Consider the following 18,312-nt stretch of genomic DNA (forward strand, 5'->3'; position numbering starts at 1 on the left):
GACATGACGGGGCAGTAATACAAAAAGGACTGAAAAGATCCCCAATAGGTTACTTAACTTGAATCAGTCAGACAGAGCAGGAAACACCTGGCGTACTACTGGCAGCTTGAAAGTAGTGAGGGCTGGTGTGTGCCAATGTCACTTCTATGGCCCACGTACTCATCTAGATCTGACGTCTCGTGCACCTACGAGGGACTGAAAGCTTTTGGATACAGGCCGTACATCCGACAGACTAGAAAGGTAAATCCATATGCACAATACTGCAACATAGGAATAGAAGGACATCTAAGGTTACAGCTGCAGCCATGAGGCCCAGAGTTCAGAGAACTGTGCTGGCTGAGACAGATGCATTGTCTACAACCTAACTATAAGGTCACAGGTCAAGCAGAACTCTGAGGTAGAAAGGAAGCAATCGCAGTCTGTGTTGAGCAGTGCTCCAATAAATTCCAATGTCTGAGTTGATGTTGTGATTTGTTGTAGATTATGGATGTTCCTGCGAGAGCACAGGCGTGGAGAACTTGATCTCTTGATTTTTTTTTTTTTTTGATTCCTCCAAATATTTTTGGGTTTCTAATACCATGATGGGAATGGACTCAATTCCCAAGTCAAAGTATGAAGAAAGCTCATGAAATTGGTATAGTATTCATCTTTAATGTCAGCCAGAAGTGCTCTATACAGCACCTGCAATGTGCCCAGTAATGACGACTCCTGCAATTCGTACGGAGATGCATGTATTGGTAATTTATCTAAATATGCTTTTAGATTCTTTTTTTTTATAAGACCTGTTGCTCCTACAACTATAGGAACGTTGTGAGGAGGCAAGTTATTGGTCTAGAATCTTTAGGGTAGCTTGCAGGCTCACTCTTAAGTAGGAGCATTGTTTTTCCTGTTAGCCATGTTGGTGTCTGGGGTGCGCATATAAATCGCTTACTCATGGCTAAAACTTTGTGCAAAGATGTTCATACTTTTAACCAAAAATTAGATACTGCATCTGGGCCTGGGGTTTTCCAATTAGAGTCTTTTCTTAGCTTTGTTTCAATCTCTCTGGCTGTTACTTCATCCAGTTTCATATCCTGTACCTTTAAACTTCTTATTCTTTTACTACTTCTATCCATTTAGCATCTTTATGTTCCACATGATATTCACAGATACTTCCCCAAAATGCATCTATTACTTTTTTTGGAGGCCTTTCAGCTTCTTTTACCTTGTTCCCCAATTCTTTAAACAACTTTTGTTGGGTCATCAATATATTGCTTATTTTGTACTTCTATATTTATCTGCATATCTTCTACGTTTTTCCACCTGTGCTGAGATTTTTAGTTTATTTGTGATAGTGCACGATAGATCCTGGTCTGTTCTAATACTGCGCATTGCTTTTATCATGTCTACCTTTCTCAGCATTTTTGTTAATCTGTTCCCTCTTCTATATTCTTAACAGTGACACTTCTCATCTTAATTGCATTATAGTTTTTTCTTTCAATACTTCCATGATGGTATGCAATTTCTCCCCTTGCTTTTCCTCACTAACCTGCGTTCTTGTCATAGGACTTTAGCAGTTATTAATTTAGCTGCACAGTAATATATCCTGTTTAGTTCTGTTCTATCACATGGATCTCTATGGACAGTCCTAATTACTGTGTTCATTTTATTTTCTTTTTTTTAATCAAACTTCTGACTTTTTGGGTTTTATTGACCTTCTACAGTCTATTTCTTTCATTGATCTCAGTAAGTCTGTTTATATGCCTATTAAAATCAAACTCTTCTCTTAGCTCAGTTTCTTCTGAATTGAGGGCACATTTTTTGTTTTCCACTTCCCGTCAGCATTCTATATAAAGTTCTACAGCATCTTCCTGTGACACATTCTCTTCAATTTCATTCTGTGCCATCTGTTGCTCTGTCATATGGGAACTCACTGACCTATCACTCCTCCACACTAACTGCATCAGAGTTTCCATTTTATTCCTTCCTTTGCTGTCCAGCTTTAAATGAAAGTTTATACTGGTTTCCTGTGGAAGGCTCCAAAATATCTTCATATGGCACCTGACCAATTGCTTCCCGTTCCACTGATTTACCCTTAATTTGGATATCCATTGCTCTATCCCATTGTGGCACTTTCTGAATTACATTTTCTACACGGAATCCTTCACTTCCCCCAGGTACTCCATAATCTCAGTTTCTACTTCTTTAACTTCTCCATTACTAATCACCTTTTTCTACTTTTCCTTGGTCTTTTTATTTTTAGTATTACAAAGCTTTCCATGTCTGGATTCCTTTGCTTCTACTTCTCTAAATATCTTTGGTGCTGCTCTTTTTGTATTGGTTAGTTTTGCTCTCACCTTTGAATAAATATAACATATTAAAACTCTCTTTCCCATGTTCATATTTCTTCTCATGTCTCCTGATCTTCCTGCTTCTCCTTAATTTGGGGACTCACTCCATCATACTGTGATGTAACCTGTGTTAGACCTACACCAAATCCTTCACTTTGCAGGCACTCCATAACTAAACTTTTTTTTTACATTCCCGCGTTGTGATTTATTTGTGAAATTTTCCATATCTGGATGTCTTTGCCTGTATTTCTCTTACAATATCTTGGGGCTGCATTCTTTATACTGATTAATTTGACTGCACTACATCAAATCTCTTTCCCATGTCCACATTTCTTTTTTATGCTTTTAAACAATCTCTAGGGTTTGCGGTTTACATTTTCGCACTTCCTCAGATACTTCTTTTTCTAAACAGATCAAAGTTTCTCTTGACTATATGAGTTGATGCCTAGTCAGAGAGGTAATGATCAAGTCATCCAGGCAGGGAAACACCCGGAATCTCTGCAGTCTGAGGTATGCTGCTACTTCTGCCACGCAATTGGTAAACACCCTGGGGGGTATGGAGAGTCCAAAGGGCAGTACGTTGAAATGGTAATGATTGGCTCCATGTCAGAAGAGTAGGTACTTCCTGGACTGCCTACTCATCTTTATATGACAGTAGGTGTCCTGGAGTACATCCATTCATCAATGCCCAGAAAGGGGGGAATGGCCTCAACTGTGACCATCCAGAACTTGGTTCGTTGAACAGATTTGTTTAGATTTCTGAAATCCAAAATTGGTCTCCAGTCCCCCTGTCTTTTTTGGCACTAAAATAAACCGTGAGTAACTTCTGGATCCTACCTGGTCTGGTGGGACCTCTTGGATAACTTCCAGCAGCTTTCAAATCTGAACTGCTGCTCGATCTCTGACTGGGTGGATCATCAGGTAATTTCCTGAGAATTGAGAATACTAGAGAGATGCATACACTCTCAGGTCTCAGACTACCTACTTACTAACAACCTCCTTTCCAGTACTCAGCATGGTTTCCGACCAAACCATAGCACCACCACTGCCTTACTCTCCTTTACTAACACTATCCTTCAGCATAAAAACAATGGTCATCTCTCCTCTGCTATTTTCCTAGACCTATCTAAAGCATAAGACATGGTCCCACACAAACAACTTATCTCTGTCCTCAATAATCTATCCTTCTCACAGTCAGTCACCAACTGGTTTCAGAGTTACCTGTCTGACCGCCAACAATCCGTTGTATGGCAGAATGACATATCTCCCCAACTACCTGTCTCCATACGCGTTCCCCAAGGATCCATCCTTGGACCCCTACTCTTTTCAGTTTACACCAATAATCTAGCCTTTGCCACCAAACATGGCACACTCATACAATACGCAGATGACTACCATCTGCTCAGCCCAGTCCCTACCCAAACTGCAAAAAGTCACACATGAAGCCTTTTCCTCTGTTGAAACATGGTTATCCGATGCCCAATTAATACTCAACCCAAACAAAACTACTCATCTTCCAACCCACCAAACATACTCAAAACACCTCTCACTTTAACATCACAGCAAAAGACAACACCACTATATACCCAACTGATTGCTAGGAGTGGAAATAGACAAACTAACATTTTACATTCACATATCCATGATCATAAAAAAGTCCACAAAAAACTAGGAGCGTTATACAGAAATAAGCAATTTCTCACCAAAGCAGCAAAGATTTCAATAGCAAATTCCCACCTTATCTCCACCCTACTTTATGCCTCTCCAATATATACCAACCTAAGGCAATGTGATCTAAACAAGCTAGAGACCTGCTACAACATAATCGCCAAATTCTCTACAGGGGCATCCTACTGTAGTCACCACTGTCTCTCACTTGCTGAATTGGGCTGGCTTGAACTCCCTCACCTCCTTCAGTGGTATCAACTCTCACTCGCCCACAAACTAGTAAACCATCCACTAAATGTCCCATCCCTCCAGAATCTACTCCAACCCTATCGCACCACCAGACCACTAAGATCCAGCAACAAAAATCACTTGCAGATCACTAAAGCCAATAACTCTGCTGGTGAAGCACTATTCTCTTGCGCCATAGCCAAATTATGCCACTCCCACCCACAATTACCTCCGTACCATCATACACCCACTTCAAAACTTTACTAAAAGCGCACCTAAAAACATGCTGGCTATGCCCTTGCAACTCCCACTCTAATATCATCCACCCCATCCAACCACTACCTTTCTCTCCACTCCTCTAACTACCTTGATTATAGCAAGCTCAGATGCTCATAAGCCTAGTACTTATTATACAGCAGGAACTTCTCATGTAACATTTGTTAATGTCTGTTATGTACTTCACAAATAAAGATTCTAGTTGTCTACTGATGTACTATGTTCTTCATCTGTAAATATGTTGCAAGTAATTGCCATGTTAAATTGTTAATCGCTATGTAATCCAATGTAACTACTGTCTATTTTACTGTGGAGCTTTACTCCCCGGGCCGCCGATGAAAATGGACCTACGTCCAGTCGGGCACTCCCGGTCAACAAATTTAAAATAAAAATAAAATAAATAAAATAAAAATTGGGGGTGTAGGGGAAGATGGGATATATAACCTCTGAATATCCTCTCCATCTAGGTATCTTAATTCGCGCCAGGCTCTCTGGTGCAGGGACAATCTTCCCCCAACTGTCTGCAGAGGTGGACAGTCGGGCCTCCATTCAAGAATGCTGATAGGGTTGCTCAAAGAAAGATTCTTGTGAACCCTAGTTTTGCAGGCCACCTCTGCCATGAGGGTGATAATGCCCATTAGAGTTACCCCTCTGCCTCTGGGGGCACTTTTTCCACGTGTATCATGGAATTGACCTTGGGATTTTTTGAACCACATTTTCTGGCCACTCTACTGATTCCTGGAGAAGGATGTTTGGGTGCCCGAAAAACATATGCCCACTGCAGATAAAGTCTTAACTTCCTCACAGCTGGACAGCGTTTCTTTCACTTTAGGACCAAAAAGGGTTGTTCCGTCAAAGGAAGCATTGACAAAAGTGGACTTGAATGGCTTGGCAAAGTCAAATAAGCACATCCAAGTATGCCTCCTCATAGAAATGCCTGAAGCCATAGCTCTTGAGGTTCCTTCCGTTAAACTGAAAATTGATCTCATGGAACTATTGTTAACAGCCTGCAGAGCTGACAAATGAGAATCCTTAACCTCTGCCGATACAGTTCCTGAGAGAGTATATGATTTTTTTCCCCTCCAAACATCTTTATTAAATTTTCACATATGACAAAGGAAATCTTACATTCTTATAAATGAAAAATAAAAAAACGATACCATTTTAGTTGCAGTTTATAAAGTACAGTTTTGTACCTACCATAAATGTAGATGTTCGAAGATCCACATTGCTGCAGTCCTTACTTATGGGTAGTCCGCTGTCCTCGGTCGGCCCGAATACCAAAGTATTAGGCTGACGTCGGTCATGGGCGCCTAGATCTGACATCAGAGCGTCAGGGTATAAAGGCGCATGACCGACGTCATATCCTCAGTCTTTTCTTGCCCCAGATGTCAGAAGGCCAAACCAGAAAGGCCACAGCCAAAAACAGGATACCTCCCAAAAACATGCCCAACAACAACCATCACCTAAAGCATAGCACCAAGTCAAACTACAGTGGGGAAGGAGGGAGGGTAAATTGGACTGCAGCAATGTGGATCTTCGAACATCTACATTTATGGTAGGTACAAAACTGTACTATGTTCTTCATCTCACATTGCTGCAGTCCTTATTTATGGGTAGAATCCCAAAGCAACGGGAAAGGGAGGATGGTAAAAATCATAAAGCATTAGGGGCCGCTAAAATGCCCTGTAAAATTGCTGTGGCAAATCCAGCCCTAGACTTAGAATAAAGAGGAAGGTGGTAATGTTTAGAAAAGGTATGCACTGAACTCCAAGTAGCTGCCTCCAAAATGTCTTTTGTAGCTACCCCCCTTAGAAAGGCCGTAGAAGTAGCAGTAGCCCTAGTGGAATGAGGCCTGATTCCAGCAGGAATCTCCTTACCATGATGGGAGTAACCGAAAGAAATACAAAACCCAATCCATTTAGAAATAGTTTGTTTTGAAACAGGTTTACCCTGTGAACCCAAAGCAAAAGAAACAAACAATTGCTGAGCCTGTCTGAACTCCTTGGTTCTGCTCAAATAATAACGCAACTGCCTGTGAATATCCAAAGTATGCAAAATTTTCTCCCCTTTATTTTGGGGGTTTGCATAAAAAGTAGGCAAATGAATAGTTTGATTTAAGGCCACACTAGAAACCACTTTAGGCATAAAGGAAGGATTAGTACGCAAAGATACCCTATCCTTATGAAAAATCAGGAAAGGCTCCACTGCCATGAGGGCCTGTAATTCAGAAACCCTTCTTGCAGAGGTAATGGCCAACTAAAAAGCAGTTTTCCATGACAAATACTTTAACTCGGCAGTAGCTGCAGGCTCAAAAGGTTGTAGAGTAAGTTTTTCCAACACAAAATTGAGATCCCAAGCAGGAGTAGGAGCTCTACGTGGGGGTCTTATATTCTTTGCCCCTCTAAGAAATTGCTTAAACCAAGGATGAGAGAATAAAGGAGGGTCACAATCATAGTGAGCAGAAATGGCTGCAGCATGAACCTTTATTGAGGAGAAAGACAAACCCTTGTCCAATAGCTCAGTAAGATATTGAAGAGCAACACTTAAATCAGGTGTGGAGACATCAAGGTCCTTTCCTTTGCTCCAAATAAAAAATCTCCTCCATTTATCAGCGTAAACTTTCCTGGTACTAGGCCTCCTGGCCTCCAAAATAACATTCAAAACTTGTTGTGGAAGCTGAGACCCTCCAGAGTCTAAAACAGAATATGCCAGGCTGTTAGATGCAGAGACTGAATCTTGACATTGAGGAAGTGAGTGTCCTCTTGTGACAAAAGGTGCGGAATCAAAGGCAGAGGCCATGGAGGTTCTCGTACTAAACTCCTCAGTAGTGGGTACCAGTGTTGTCGAGGCCAATCCGGTGCTATCAAAATCATGGTTGGCTTGTCTTGTCTGGCCTTCAAAAGTACCTTGGGAAGAAGAGGCAGAGGTGGAAAGGCATATACATGCAGATTGTTCCAACTGAATGATAGAGCGTCCACCTTCCAAGCTGTGTGATGAAACATTTTTGTGCAAAACTTTGGCAACTGGTAATTTAGTGGAGAAGCGAACAGATCTATGTCTGGAGTTCCCCATAACACTGTCAACTGTTGAAATACATGAGGATCCAATTTCCACTCGTGAGGATCCACTATTTGTCTGCTCAATACATCTGCTAAGGAGTTCTGTGCTCCTGGTAGAAACCTTGCCTGAAGATTGAGGTGTAGATTGAGAGCAGTTTCCCACAGAATCATCGCTTGCCTGCAAAGAGGGTAAGAATGGGTTCCCCCCTGCTTGTTGATGTACTGCATGACAGTAGTGTTGTCTGTTTGAATCAACACCTGCCCTGGGTGAAGTAAATCTTTGAAAGCCATCAATGCAAACTGGACTGCTAACATCTCCTTCAAGTTAATATGCAAATGTTGGAGTTTGACAGGCCACGTGTTTTGCACCCATTTTCCATTGAGGTGTGCTCCCCAAGCCTTGTCCGAGGCATCTGTCGTTAGAATCTGACTCGCCTCTGGCCGGGTCACAGAGAGTCCCTTGTTTAGGTGACATTCCTGAGCCCACCACAAAAACTCCTTCTGAATGCAAGGTATTATCTGAATGACAGTGTCTAGATCTTGGCAGTGCTGTGTCCACACATTTTTGAGATACCATTGAAGCTTCCTCATATGCAATTTGGCATTGGGAAGCACCAGAATACAAGATGCCATGAACCCCAAGGCTTGAAGGACTGTCCTTGCAGTCAGCCTGGACCGTAGAGACATTTGCTGGAAATAAAGAGAAAGGCTTCTTTGTTTGTCCGGGGTCAAAAAGGCCATCTGGGAAGCTGTATTCAGTCTCACACCCAGAAAGCACATGTCCTGAGAGGGTACTAGACTGGACTTTGTTTCGTTCACAGAATACCCTAGGCATCCTAACACTGCCATCACATACTGTAGATGATGAAGAAGTTCGTCCTTTTCTTGTGCAATAATCAGGCAGTCGTCCAAATAAGGATAAATCTGTATTCCTCTTAGTTTGAAAAATGCTATCACTGGAGCCAGAACCTTTGTGAACACTCTGGGCGCAGTAGATAAGCCAAAGGGTAATGCAGAGAACTGATAATGTAAATTTCCAGCCCGAAAACGCAGGTACCTCCTGCAACTGGGCCTGATAGGAACATGAAGGTAAGCCTCTTTGAGATCCAGAGTAACCATCCAGTGTTCTTTTCCCAACAGAGGTAAAAGTTGTTGTAAAGTCAGCATCTTGAACTTTGGAATGTCCAGGTAAGTGTTGAGGATAGATAAATCCAAAATTGGTCTCCACGTGTTCCCTTTCTTTGGAACTAGAAACAGGCGAGAATAAAATCCTAGGCCCACTTCTGACAGAGGAACTGGCTGTATAGCTCCTATTTGAAGAAGTAAAGAAATTTGTCTGTGAGCCTCTATCCTTTGCCGAGGAGGGACGTCTGGCATGCCTTTGAAAGGAGGCATGGTGTGGAAATAGAACTTGTAACCTCGGTTTATAATGTCCAATACCCATTTGTCCTGGGTGACTAAATGCCAATTTTGCTTGAAGAGAGCCAACTTTCCTCCCAAAGGAGCTGCCAGGCAATAAGAATCTGGCAGCTGAAAATGCAGGTCATTGGGCCTGTTTACGAAAGGACTGGCCCCTGCCCTCACCAGCAGATTGAGCAGGCGAACTCCATTGTCTCGGCCTGAAGGTACTCTGAGCTCTGCCTCTACCACGCCTAGATCTACCCCTAGACTGAGAATCAGAAGAAGGGTACGTCCACCCCTTAGTAGGCCAATTTCTACTAAACTTTGGAGGTTGTACCTGCAAAAAATCTTTAACAGTCTGCATAGACTTAGCCTTGTCTTCCATTTTCTTTAAGACAGACTCCACAGGAGGACCAAACAAAACTTCAGACTGTAAAGGGGCATCCAGAATTCTAGACTTAACATGCTCAGACAAATTCTGATCCTTAAGCCAGGCGTGCCTACGAATAACTGAACCAGTGGCAGCCACCCTAGAAGAAGCCTGTAAAGCATCAAAACCACATTGCAAAGAGTGCTTACCCACCTGTTCAGAAACATGCACTAAATCCTGCAATTCTTTACACTCTATGCCCTCTGCCAAAGCATCCACTTTAGATCTTAGCTGAGAAAGGAGGAAATTCTGATATTTCAACATATGAAACTGGCAGTTCAAAGCTCTCACTGCTAAAGTAGAAGAGGTATACACCTTCTTACCCCATCTATCCAAAGCTCTAGCTTCCTTATCCAGAGGAACCGGATTCTTAACAACAGAGGCTCTAACACCCTTAGGCCCCTGACTAATAGTTTCTGGGTCCGCCCTAGGACTCTTATACAGATATTTATGAGCCTCAGGCACCCTGTAATACCTGTCCGGTTTAACTGGGGCAGGAGGCACAGAGTCTGGATTAAGGGAAGCTTCCGAGAAAACATCTGAAACAACATCCAAAACCGGAGGTATAGCTAAGGGTCTATGCTGTGGTAAAAACAAGAACTCCCTAAGCCTCTTCCGAGTATCAGAGTAATCCTGTCCCTCCCACTTAAAATGCTCCCTCATGGAATGCAGAGTTTCTGAAAATGAAAAATCCTCTGGAGGAGAAGCAGAAGGAGTGGAATCCTCTGCATCAGAATCAGAATAAGGAGGGAAATCTTGAATGTCTTCAACAGAAGACTCTGAATCATCTGAGGCCTGCTCCAAACTTTCCAACTCTGGCTCCATCCTGGGCCTCTTATCAGGAGGGGGCATAGAACCTCTAATTAAAGTAATCAAATCCTCTGCCATTTTAAGCATGTGTTTTTTAGGCACAGACCCTGAAGAACCAGAACTGACACCAGAGGAAGGCAAAACAGACCTGCCCTTAGAAGGAGCCTTAGAAACAGTAGCAGAAGGCCTAACCACCTTAGGCATAGAAGGGAGAATAGTAACCTGAGAGGCCCCTTCAGCCTGACCTGCCTCCTGAGAGGCCACATCTTGTAAAATCAAAGTTTCCCCCTGGGACTCAACAGAAACTTCAGCCGGATCCACCTGTTCAGCTGTAGCTTCTAAAGGTCCGGCGTCCGAAACGGACAAATCATCCTGCCTAGGCTTTAAAGATTTGTCTTTGCGCTTCTTAGTAGAAGCAGGCCGGAACATCCGGCGGCATATTATAATTACACCTCTTGCCAAAGACTAACCTAGCGCAATCTAACCTCCGTTTTATAGTGCGCTTATTAAACCTAGCACAAAACCGACACCCAACTACGTCGTGCTCCGGTCCCAAACAAGGAATACAAAGCGAGTGGTAATCCCTATGCGGTATCTGTTTCCCACAAGAAATACAATTATTCACTTTTTCTGACATCCGGTAAGTAACTGAGGCAAGAAAAAACAAAAATATTCCCCAACGGGGTACTTAGCCCAACTTGGTATCGGTCTGAAACTCCGAAAACGAAAATTTTCAGAGCGCCGAACAGCACTTGCAACGCTACTTCTGCATCGGACCATGCGGCAAAAAAGACTGAGGATATGACGTCGGTCATGCGCCTTTATACCCTGACGCTCTGATGTCAGATCTAGGCGCCCATGACCGACATCAGCCTAATACTTTGGTATTCGGGCCGACCGAGGACAGTGGACTACCCATAAGTAAGGACTGCAGCAATGTGAGATGAAGAACATCCACAGACACCATGGAAATAACTGTAGTTGTAAACATTATACATTACTTATATACATCCAGTCATTGTCAGTTAAACATTATATGGGTCATTCAAATCCTGCCTATTAAAGCTCATTCCTACTCTGCATATACTGTTACCACAATTCCCATTTTTTCCTATGTAGTTTGTTCTTTTCCTTTTCTAAAGAATCCAATTCCAGTTCTCTCTGTTACTACATTTACTACTTCTAGTAAAGTTGGTCTAGACTTTAATTATGGTTGCTGCCAAAAAAGCAATTACTAGAAAACGGAAAAGACTCAGCAAGGCTTTTGCTATGTCTAGGCAACTCCTATTCTGTAGCGTAACTCAAAAAAATCATCTCCCTAGTAAGCGCATACTGCTCACCCAGCATCCACGACACAGCAGTCTGCAGGGAATCCCTAAAATCTACCAGCTCACTACATTCCCAAAACAATAAGTTCCCAGCTACCTCTTTCTTGCCCATCACACCCGCAACATTTGCTATCCACCAGAGGAAAATTTTCTTTAGCGTCTACTTGGGTATAAAAATACCTATGTAAACACTTCCAGGCAAAGATTTTAAATCTTCTAGACTTAATTGCATATTTGGGAGAAAATCATATATCCCCCCATTTTCTCTTTGTGAATTGCTTATCCAATCTCTTCCCAATCCTTTCTAAGTTCCTCTGACTCTTATAATTATCATGCAATATTTTATGTGCTTTACTAAATATTCCTTTTTTTAAGGCAGCATCTGTTCTAGACTCTATTAAAAACTCTACCAGTGTGGTCTTTCATTTAGGAGCCCCTTATTTCTCTTTGCCTATACTCAGATATCAATCCTTGATAAGGAAGGCAATCTCTAACCTGCACTCCAAATAACTTCTTGGCCTCTTCTCATTCCATTACCTTTCCGTTTGTAGTCATTTGCTGCCAATACCTTGGCTCCTTTGCCAGTTTTCTCCAATTCCAACCCTCTCCTGCCTATTACCTGTATCACTAACCACAGCCATCCCCATCAGCAAAATCTTTCTTCTCCACTCTTGTGCTGGTTTAGTTCTTAAAATACTTACTATTTTATGAATATAATTCTCTGTATGATTTTAGTTCTACTTAAGAGTCTGCATCAAAATACCAATCTTCTCCTATTTCTTGAGCTTCCTCCATGTATCAGCATCATTCCTTTCCACTTTGAATTATAATTTTCTGCTTGGGCTATGTACAAGACCCTTAACTGTGTTGCTCTAAAATACCCCCTCAAATTAGGTAATCCTAGTCTGCTTTGTTCTATTGGTAGAATCAGGTTATCCCACTTGACCCTTGCTGTCTTCCCTTCCCAGATAAAATCCTTAAACTCTTAATTGCTATCCAATTCTTCAGTATGTCTGACCTGTGCACAAGACTAAAGGGACTAAACATTTTAATGTCTTTTATCTTAGTTACCATATGCATGTAACAAAAAAAGAAGTTAGGTACTCACCATAACATTCCATCTGAGTAGGTAAACTTAATTTGTCAGCAACCTGTGGGTTACAGATCTGAGCCGGCAGCATACCAAGCAAAAGATCAGAGCTCCAAGCTCCTCCCATACCCATACTGCACTGCAACCTCCTTCCAATCCTCAGATCGAGTTTGCCACTCCATACATGACACAAACAAACTAACCGGAGACCCCTAAACCAAGGACAAACCTCCAACTCGTGAACTCTGGACACAGAGTTCAGCAAAAAAACGCCAAGGCAAGGGGGAAGGAGGGAGGGACGGTTGCTGACAAATGAAGTTTACCTACTCAGATGGAACGTTATGGTGAATACATAACTTCTTTACCTGAAGCTTAATTTGATCAGCAACCTGTGGGACAGAGTCCGCAGCTACCCGAAATCGTGGGAGGCCCTTAAGGAAGGATATTCTGGAGCACTGCAGAGCCAAAAGAAACCCTTCCTCTAGACACCAAATCCAGTTTATAATGATTAATAAAGGTGTGAGAAGAACGCCCAGGTAACCGCTGAGCAAAAGTCATCCAGGGAAACTTCTAGACCAGAATGCTGCAGACGTCACCATAGAACTTGTAGAATGGGCATGAACTCCTACTGGTTCTGGTAAACCAAGCTCTCTGTATGCTTGTAGGATACAAAGGGAAATCCACCTAGCCAGAGTCACCTTTGAAACTGGTTTCCCTAAAAAGGGCTTAGCAAAAGAAAAACAGTTAATCAGATTTGCGAAAGGCTGCCGTCCTGTGCAAATAAAAACTTAACTGCCTGTGAACATCCAGCAAATGAAGCTTGTATTCCCCTTTGTTCTGAAAATTAGGGAAAAAGACAGGCAAATTAATAGCTTGATTAATATTTGTCTCAGAAGCAACTTTAGGAAGAAAGGATGGATTAGTCCTGAGAGACACCCTTGTCCTTATGAAACACAAGGTATGGGGGTTTCATACAAAGAGCTTGCAGCTCCGACCCTCTCCTTGCTGAAGTTATAGCTACCAGAAAAGCAGTCTTCCATGACAAAAAATGTGAAGTCAACTGATGCCGAGAGCTCAAAAGGAGGCACAACTAAGGCCTGACGAACCGCAGTCAGATCCCATAGCGGTGACGGATTTTTAATAGGGGGTCGCAGAAGAAAAGTGCCTTTCAAAAAGGTCTTAAAAATTCTGGCAGCAGAGAGGGAGCCAAAATTGTCCCCTACATGGAAATGAGAAATAGCCGCCAGCTGGACCATCACCGTGGAGGAGCTGGCTCCTTGCTGGAAGATATGAGACAAATTCTAATACCGCTGGGATCGGAGTGGTAAAAGGATCTAGATTTCTCTGTGAAGTCCAAATGGAGAAGCATCTCCATTTGCTAGAATAAATTTTGCTGGTAGAAGATTTATGTGCTGCAACCAAGATAGATTTAACAGAAGTGATACCGGGAGTCCTAGCAATTAGTGGAAATGGAGCTGCCAAGCTGTGAGCTTCAGCCTGTCCAGATTTGGAAGAAGCATTCCCGAGGGATGATGATTAGATTCAGAATGGGATTCAAGATAGAGCTAGGAGATGAGACAGTAGAGGCAGGGGAACCAGACTTGACGAGGCCAGAAATGGGCTATGAGGATCAATCTGCTCCCCAACCGGCGAGCTTTCTGTAAGAAATTTATCATGAGCGGGAGCGGGGGACATGCATAAAGAAGACCGGGTGGCCAAGCATGAACAAGTGCGTCTCTGGGGCTTTCCCACCTCGGGGGGATTAGAACAAAAAACTCAATGCACTTCGCGTTGGAAGGAGATGCGAAGTGATCGCACCAAGGCTGACCCCACTTGAGGAAGATCTGTTCCGCTACACAAGGGTTCAGAGACCACTCTTAAGGAGAAAGGATAATTCTGCTCAATTTGTCCGACAAGATGGTGGACCGACCCAGAATGTGCAATGCTATCAGAAAGCGGTTGGTGGAGATCGCCCATTCCCAGACTCTCATGGCTTCTCAACAAAGGGGATAAGACTTGGCTCCTCCCTGTTAGGTGATACACCAGACCACTGACATTGGCTGACTGCATCGCAATAGTTTCCAGAGGTAGATGAGCATGAAGGACCTGCAACATTAAAAGGACCGCTCTCATCTCTAGGACATTTATATGCAGAAAAGTCTTGTTTCGAGTCCACGTGCCTTGAACAGTCCTGCCCAAACAATGCCCCCCCCCACCTTAGGCGGGAGGCATCCGTGGTCAAAGTGGCTTGGGGCTGGGGCGCAAGAAAGGGACGTCCCTCTTGGAAATTCCGAGATTGGAACCACCACTTGAGAGCATTTCTGCACACACTGCTCAGAGGGATCAGAAAATCTAGAGGTTGAAGAAGAATCGACCACTGAACGTGCAAAGTCCACTGTAAAATTCTCATATGCAGACGAGCACAAGGGATCAGGCTGATAGCTGCTACCATGGACCCCAAGGCTCTCAGGACTAATTCTGCAGGGGGTGCAGGGGACTGCAGAAGTGCTAACAAATGAAGTGTCAGGCTGTGTAGTCTGTCTGGGGTTAAGAACGCCCTGGCCTGGGAGAATCTATTCTCACCCCTATGAAGTCTAACACGAACAGGTTTGAAGGGAAGACTTTCTAAGGTTTATGGTAATCCCTATGCGAGGTGATATCTGGAGAAAGAAATCTCTGGCTAGCAAGAGAAGATGCCTGGTGGGGGCGGTGAGAAGCCAGTCCAGGTACGGAAAGACCTGAATGCCCCTGACGTCTCAGGTGGGCAGCTACAACTGCCATGACCTTGGTGAACACCGTGGGGGCTTTGGTGAGACTGAAGGGTAGGCCCCTGAATTAATAATGACTGGCCCCTAGCCAAAAGTGGAGGAACCTCCTGGATCACCTGTCCATCAGAATATGGTAGTACGCATCCTTGAGGTCTATCGAGCACAACCAGTGTTCCTCCTGCAGGAAGGGCAGGATGGACTGAAGCGTGACCATCCGGAACGTGTCCTTGGCAACGAACAGGTTAATTGTTGACAAGTCGAGAATCGGCCTTAGGTCCCCTGTCTTTTTGGCACCAAAAAGAACCTGGAATAGATGCATGATCCGGACTGGTCTCGGGATACCTGCTGGATGGCTCTTTTTTCTAGTAGCTTTTGTATTTCCAAGGCTGCGCCCTCCCTCTGAGTGGGTGGGACCATCTGGGAGGTGGCTTGTGTAACAGGGTTTGTTTATGAAGGGAATAGAATAGCCTCTAGATATTATTCGAAGCACCCAGTGATCTGTCGTGATGGACACCCACTGGGCTAGGTGCATCAAAAAACGTCCCCCCCCCCAACTGCCTCCAAAGAGGAGCAGTCAGGTAAACCCCTCAGGGTTGCTGCACGGGTTGCTCTGAAAAAGGTTCACGTGACCCTAAGTTCTTCAGCCCCCCTCTGCCTCTGGGCCAGCTATTTTGCCCTCGCTGGTTTCTGGAGAAGGACCTTTGAGGGTTAGAGAAGCTGATCCCGACGGCTGACAGCGTCTTCACGTCTTTCTCGCTCTTGACAAGCATATCGCAGGCAGTCTTCCCGAACAGGGTGGAACCATCAAAGGGTGCGTTAGCGAAGGACACCTTCAAGGGTTCCGAGACATCACAAAGACAGAGCCAGGCGTGATGCCTTATGGCGATGCCAGACCCGCTAGACCTAGCGGCTCCCTCGGTGGCATGAGAGTAAACGCATGGACGTATTGGACACAGACTTGACAGTGGCCATACAAACAGAGAAGATCCGTTTATCATCGGCCGACATTGACTCCAAGGGAGACTCAGCGTACTCTTTCACAAGGTCCCGCTGCAGTCGAATTAAGTGGGCCAAGTAATTCAGTGCCCTTATAGTAAAGGTGGCTGATGCTACTAAAGTCCGCTTTCCAAGACTGTCCATAGCCCTGGACTCCTTGTCTGGGGGGTGGACAGAGGAACTTTCTTGGGTGAGTTCCTTTTTTGTGGCTGCCGCCACAACCATGGCATCAACCGGGGAACCTTTGTTCCAAGAAGCTCTATCTGCTGGTGGACTCGGTATTTTGTTGGGTCTTTTAGGTATAGGCACCACAGTGTCCAGTTCCCTCTAACCTCTGGTGGTGATTAGGTCCACCAGAGGGTCAGCCGGGGGGACACACCCAAGAGGTATAACGGGCCTGTGTCGAACACCTCTAGAAATACCAACTCGTCAGAAGAAGGTTTTTGGGTGGACCCCCCCCCCCAGCGAAGGATTTCCATAATGTCTCCCAAAGGAGACGTCTTTAGGGGGTGATTTAGGCGAACCTTCCCCTAAGTCTGTATCCTCGGTGAGGGACTCGGGGGAGTCCAAGTGCCTCCTCTTACACTGGCATTTGTGAGGGACCTCCTCGGGTGGGCTCTCTGGGGAGGGCTCACAAATGGTTTCTTGCTCCTCCAAGGGAACTGTCTGGGGCGCAATGGACACAGGCTGTTCCTGGGGGGACTGGATGACTTTAGACGAACTCAACTGTGAGGGAGCAGGGACGGACCCAGAGGACAGAGAGAGGGGTCTCTATCCTCCAGAGAGAACCCCTCTCCACAATGTCGCATGACGAGGGAGACCTGGTCTCCCTGAAACTGGTATCCGAGACCCTCGGATCCGATGAAGAGATCGGAGCCAAAGCTGGAACGGTCGGACCTGAAGGGATGGTATGCCCTGACCACAACGGAGCCAATGACGCACTCATCCCCTCGGATCAGACGTCCAAATCTCTGCTGTGAGAGCTCGGATCTGAAAGTGGATCCGACAGACAAGGGCATGGCCGGCATAGAGGCCGAAGGCACCACTGGCGCCGACCCCTCTGACTCCGGGGATCCTTGGATCTATAGACGCTTATATCCGATGGCAGATTGGAGAAGGAGCTATCGGGGCGAAAAAAGGAGCCGAACTCCCCGCACCATCTGCATTTGAGTTTGTAGAAACTTTCGCATCATCCGAGCCATGTCTGCTTCAGAGATGCTTCTGGTTGATCTAGCGTACGCCACCAACGCCGTCCGGGAGAGCAGATGCGAAGACGACCCCGAGGGTGGTCTAGCTTCCTCCTCCGGCTCCAGAGAAAAACGTGAACGAAGCCTAGGATGGTCTGACAACTTTTACTGGAGACGAGATTACTTTAGCGGGAGGGGACGTGAGATGTAACTCGGCCTGTTGCTTGTGGCCCCCCTCTCTTTCTTTATCCTTATCCACATGTCTCACCGTATATCCCTGTGCTTTTCTTTAATCTTCTTGGCCTCTCTCTCTCCCTGTGGTAAGGTGGGAGGGTGAGTCCCGGACAGGGGAGAAGGGCCAGAAGGCTGAACAGCCACAGCTGTGGCTGGTAAGGAAGCTGAAGAAGAAGAGGCAGAAGTTGATTCTGCGGGTAGAAGACACGCCAGAATTAACTTATTCCTGCGATCCCGCAGGGCTCAGGGGGTTGAAGGCTGCACAAATCTTGCCAACCCCAAGCAAACTACACACAGTGCGTGACCATTGGTTGGAGACCGCTTGTGGCCACACACTGTGCACTTAGAGAAAGTCACTTTTTGACTTCCTAAAGAACATACACATATGACGGGCGGGAAGGGAGGCCTACACCAACTGAAAGTTTTCAACTTTCAAACAAGGAAAAACCCAATAAGTATCGTGGACAACTAATAATTTACCTCAAAATTATCAAAAAGGGTACA

The 18,312-nt window shown here is 44.7% G+C and overlaps 1 protein-coding gene across 1 annotated transcript in view; it reads right to left on the minus strand.

Annotated features, from left to right (window-relative positions):
* MARCHF6 (membrane associated ring-CH-type finger 6) overlaps positions 1-18,312 on the minus strand; it is a 2,699,933-nt gene that overhangs the window by 1,985,364 nt on the left and 696,257 nt on the right. Inside the window, exon 7 of the mRNA XM_044064887.1 lies at positions 17,136-17,156. Coding sequence (XP_043920822.1) covers positions 17,136-17,156 — 21 coding nt within the window. The remainder of the gene's footprint in view (positions 1-17,135; positions 17,157-18,312) is intronic.

Source organism: Protopterus annectens, chromosome 3.part0 (assembly GCF_019279795.1).
Source record: "Protopterus annectens isolate FY-2018-M chromosome 3.part0, PAN1.0, whole genome shotgun sequence".
Lineage (NCBI taxonomy): Eukaryota > Metazoa > Chordata > Ceratodontiformes > Protopteridae > Protopterus > Protopterus annectens.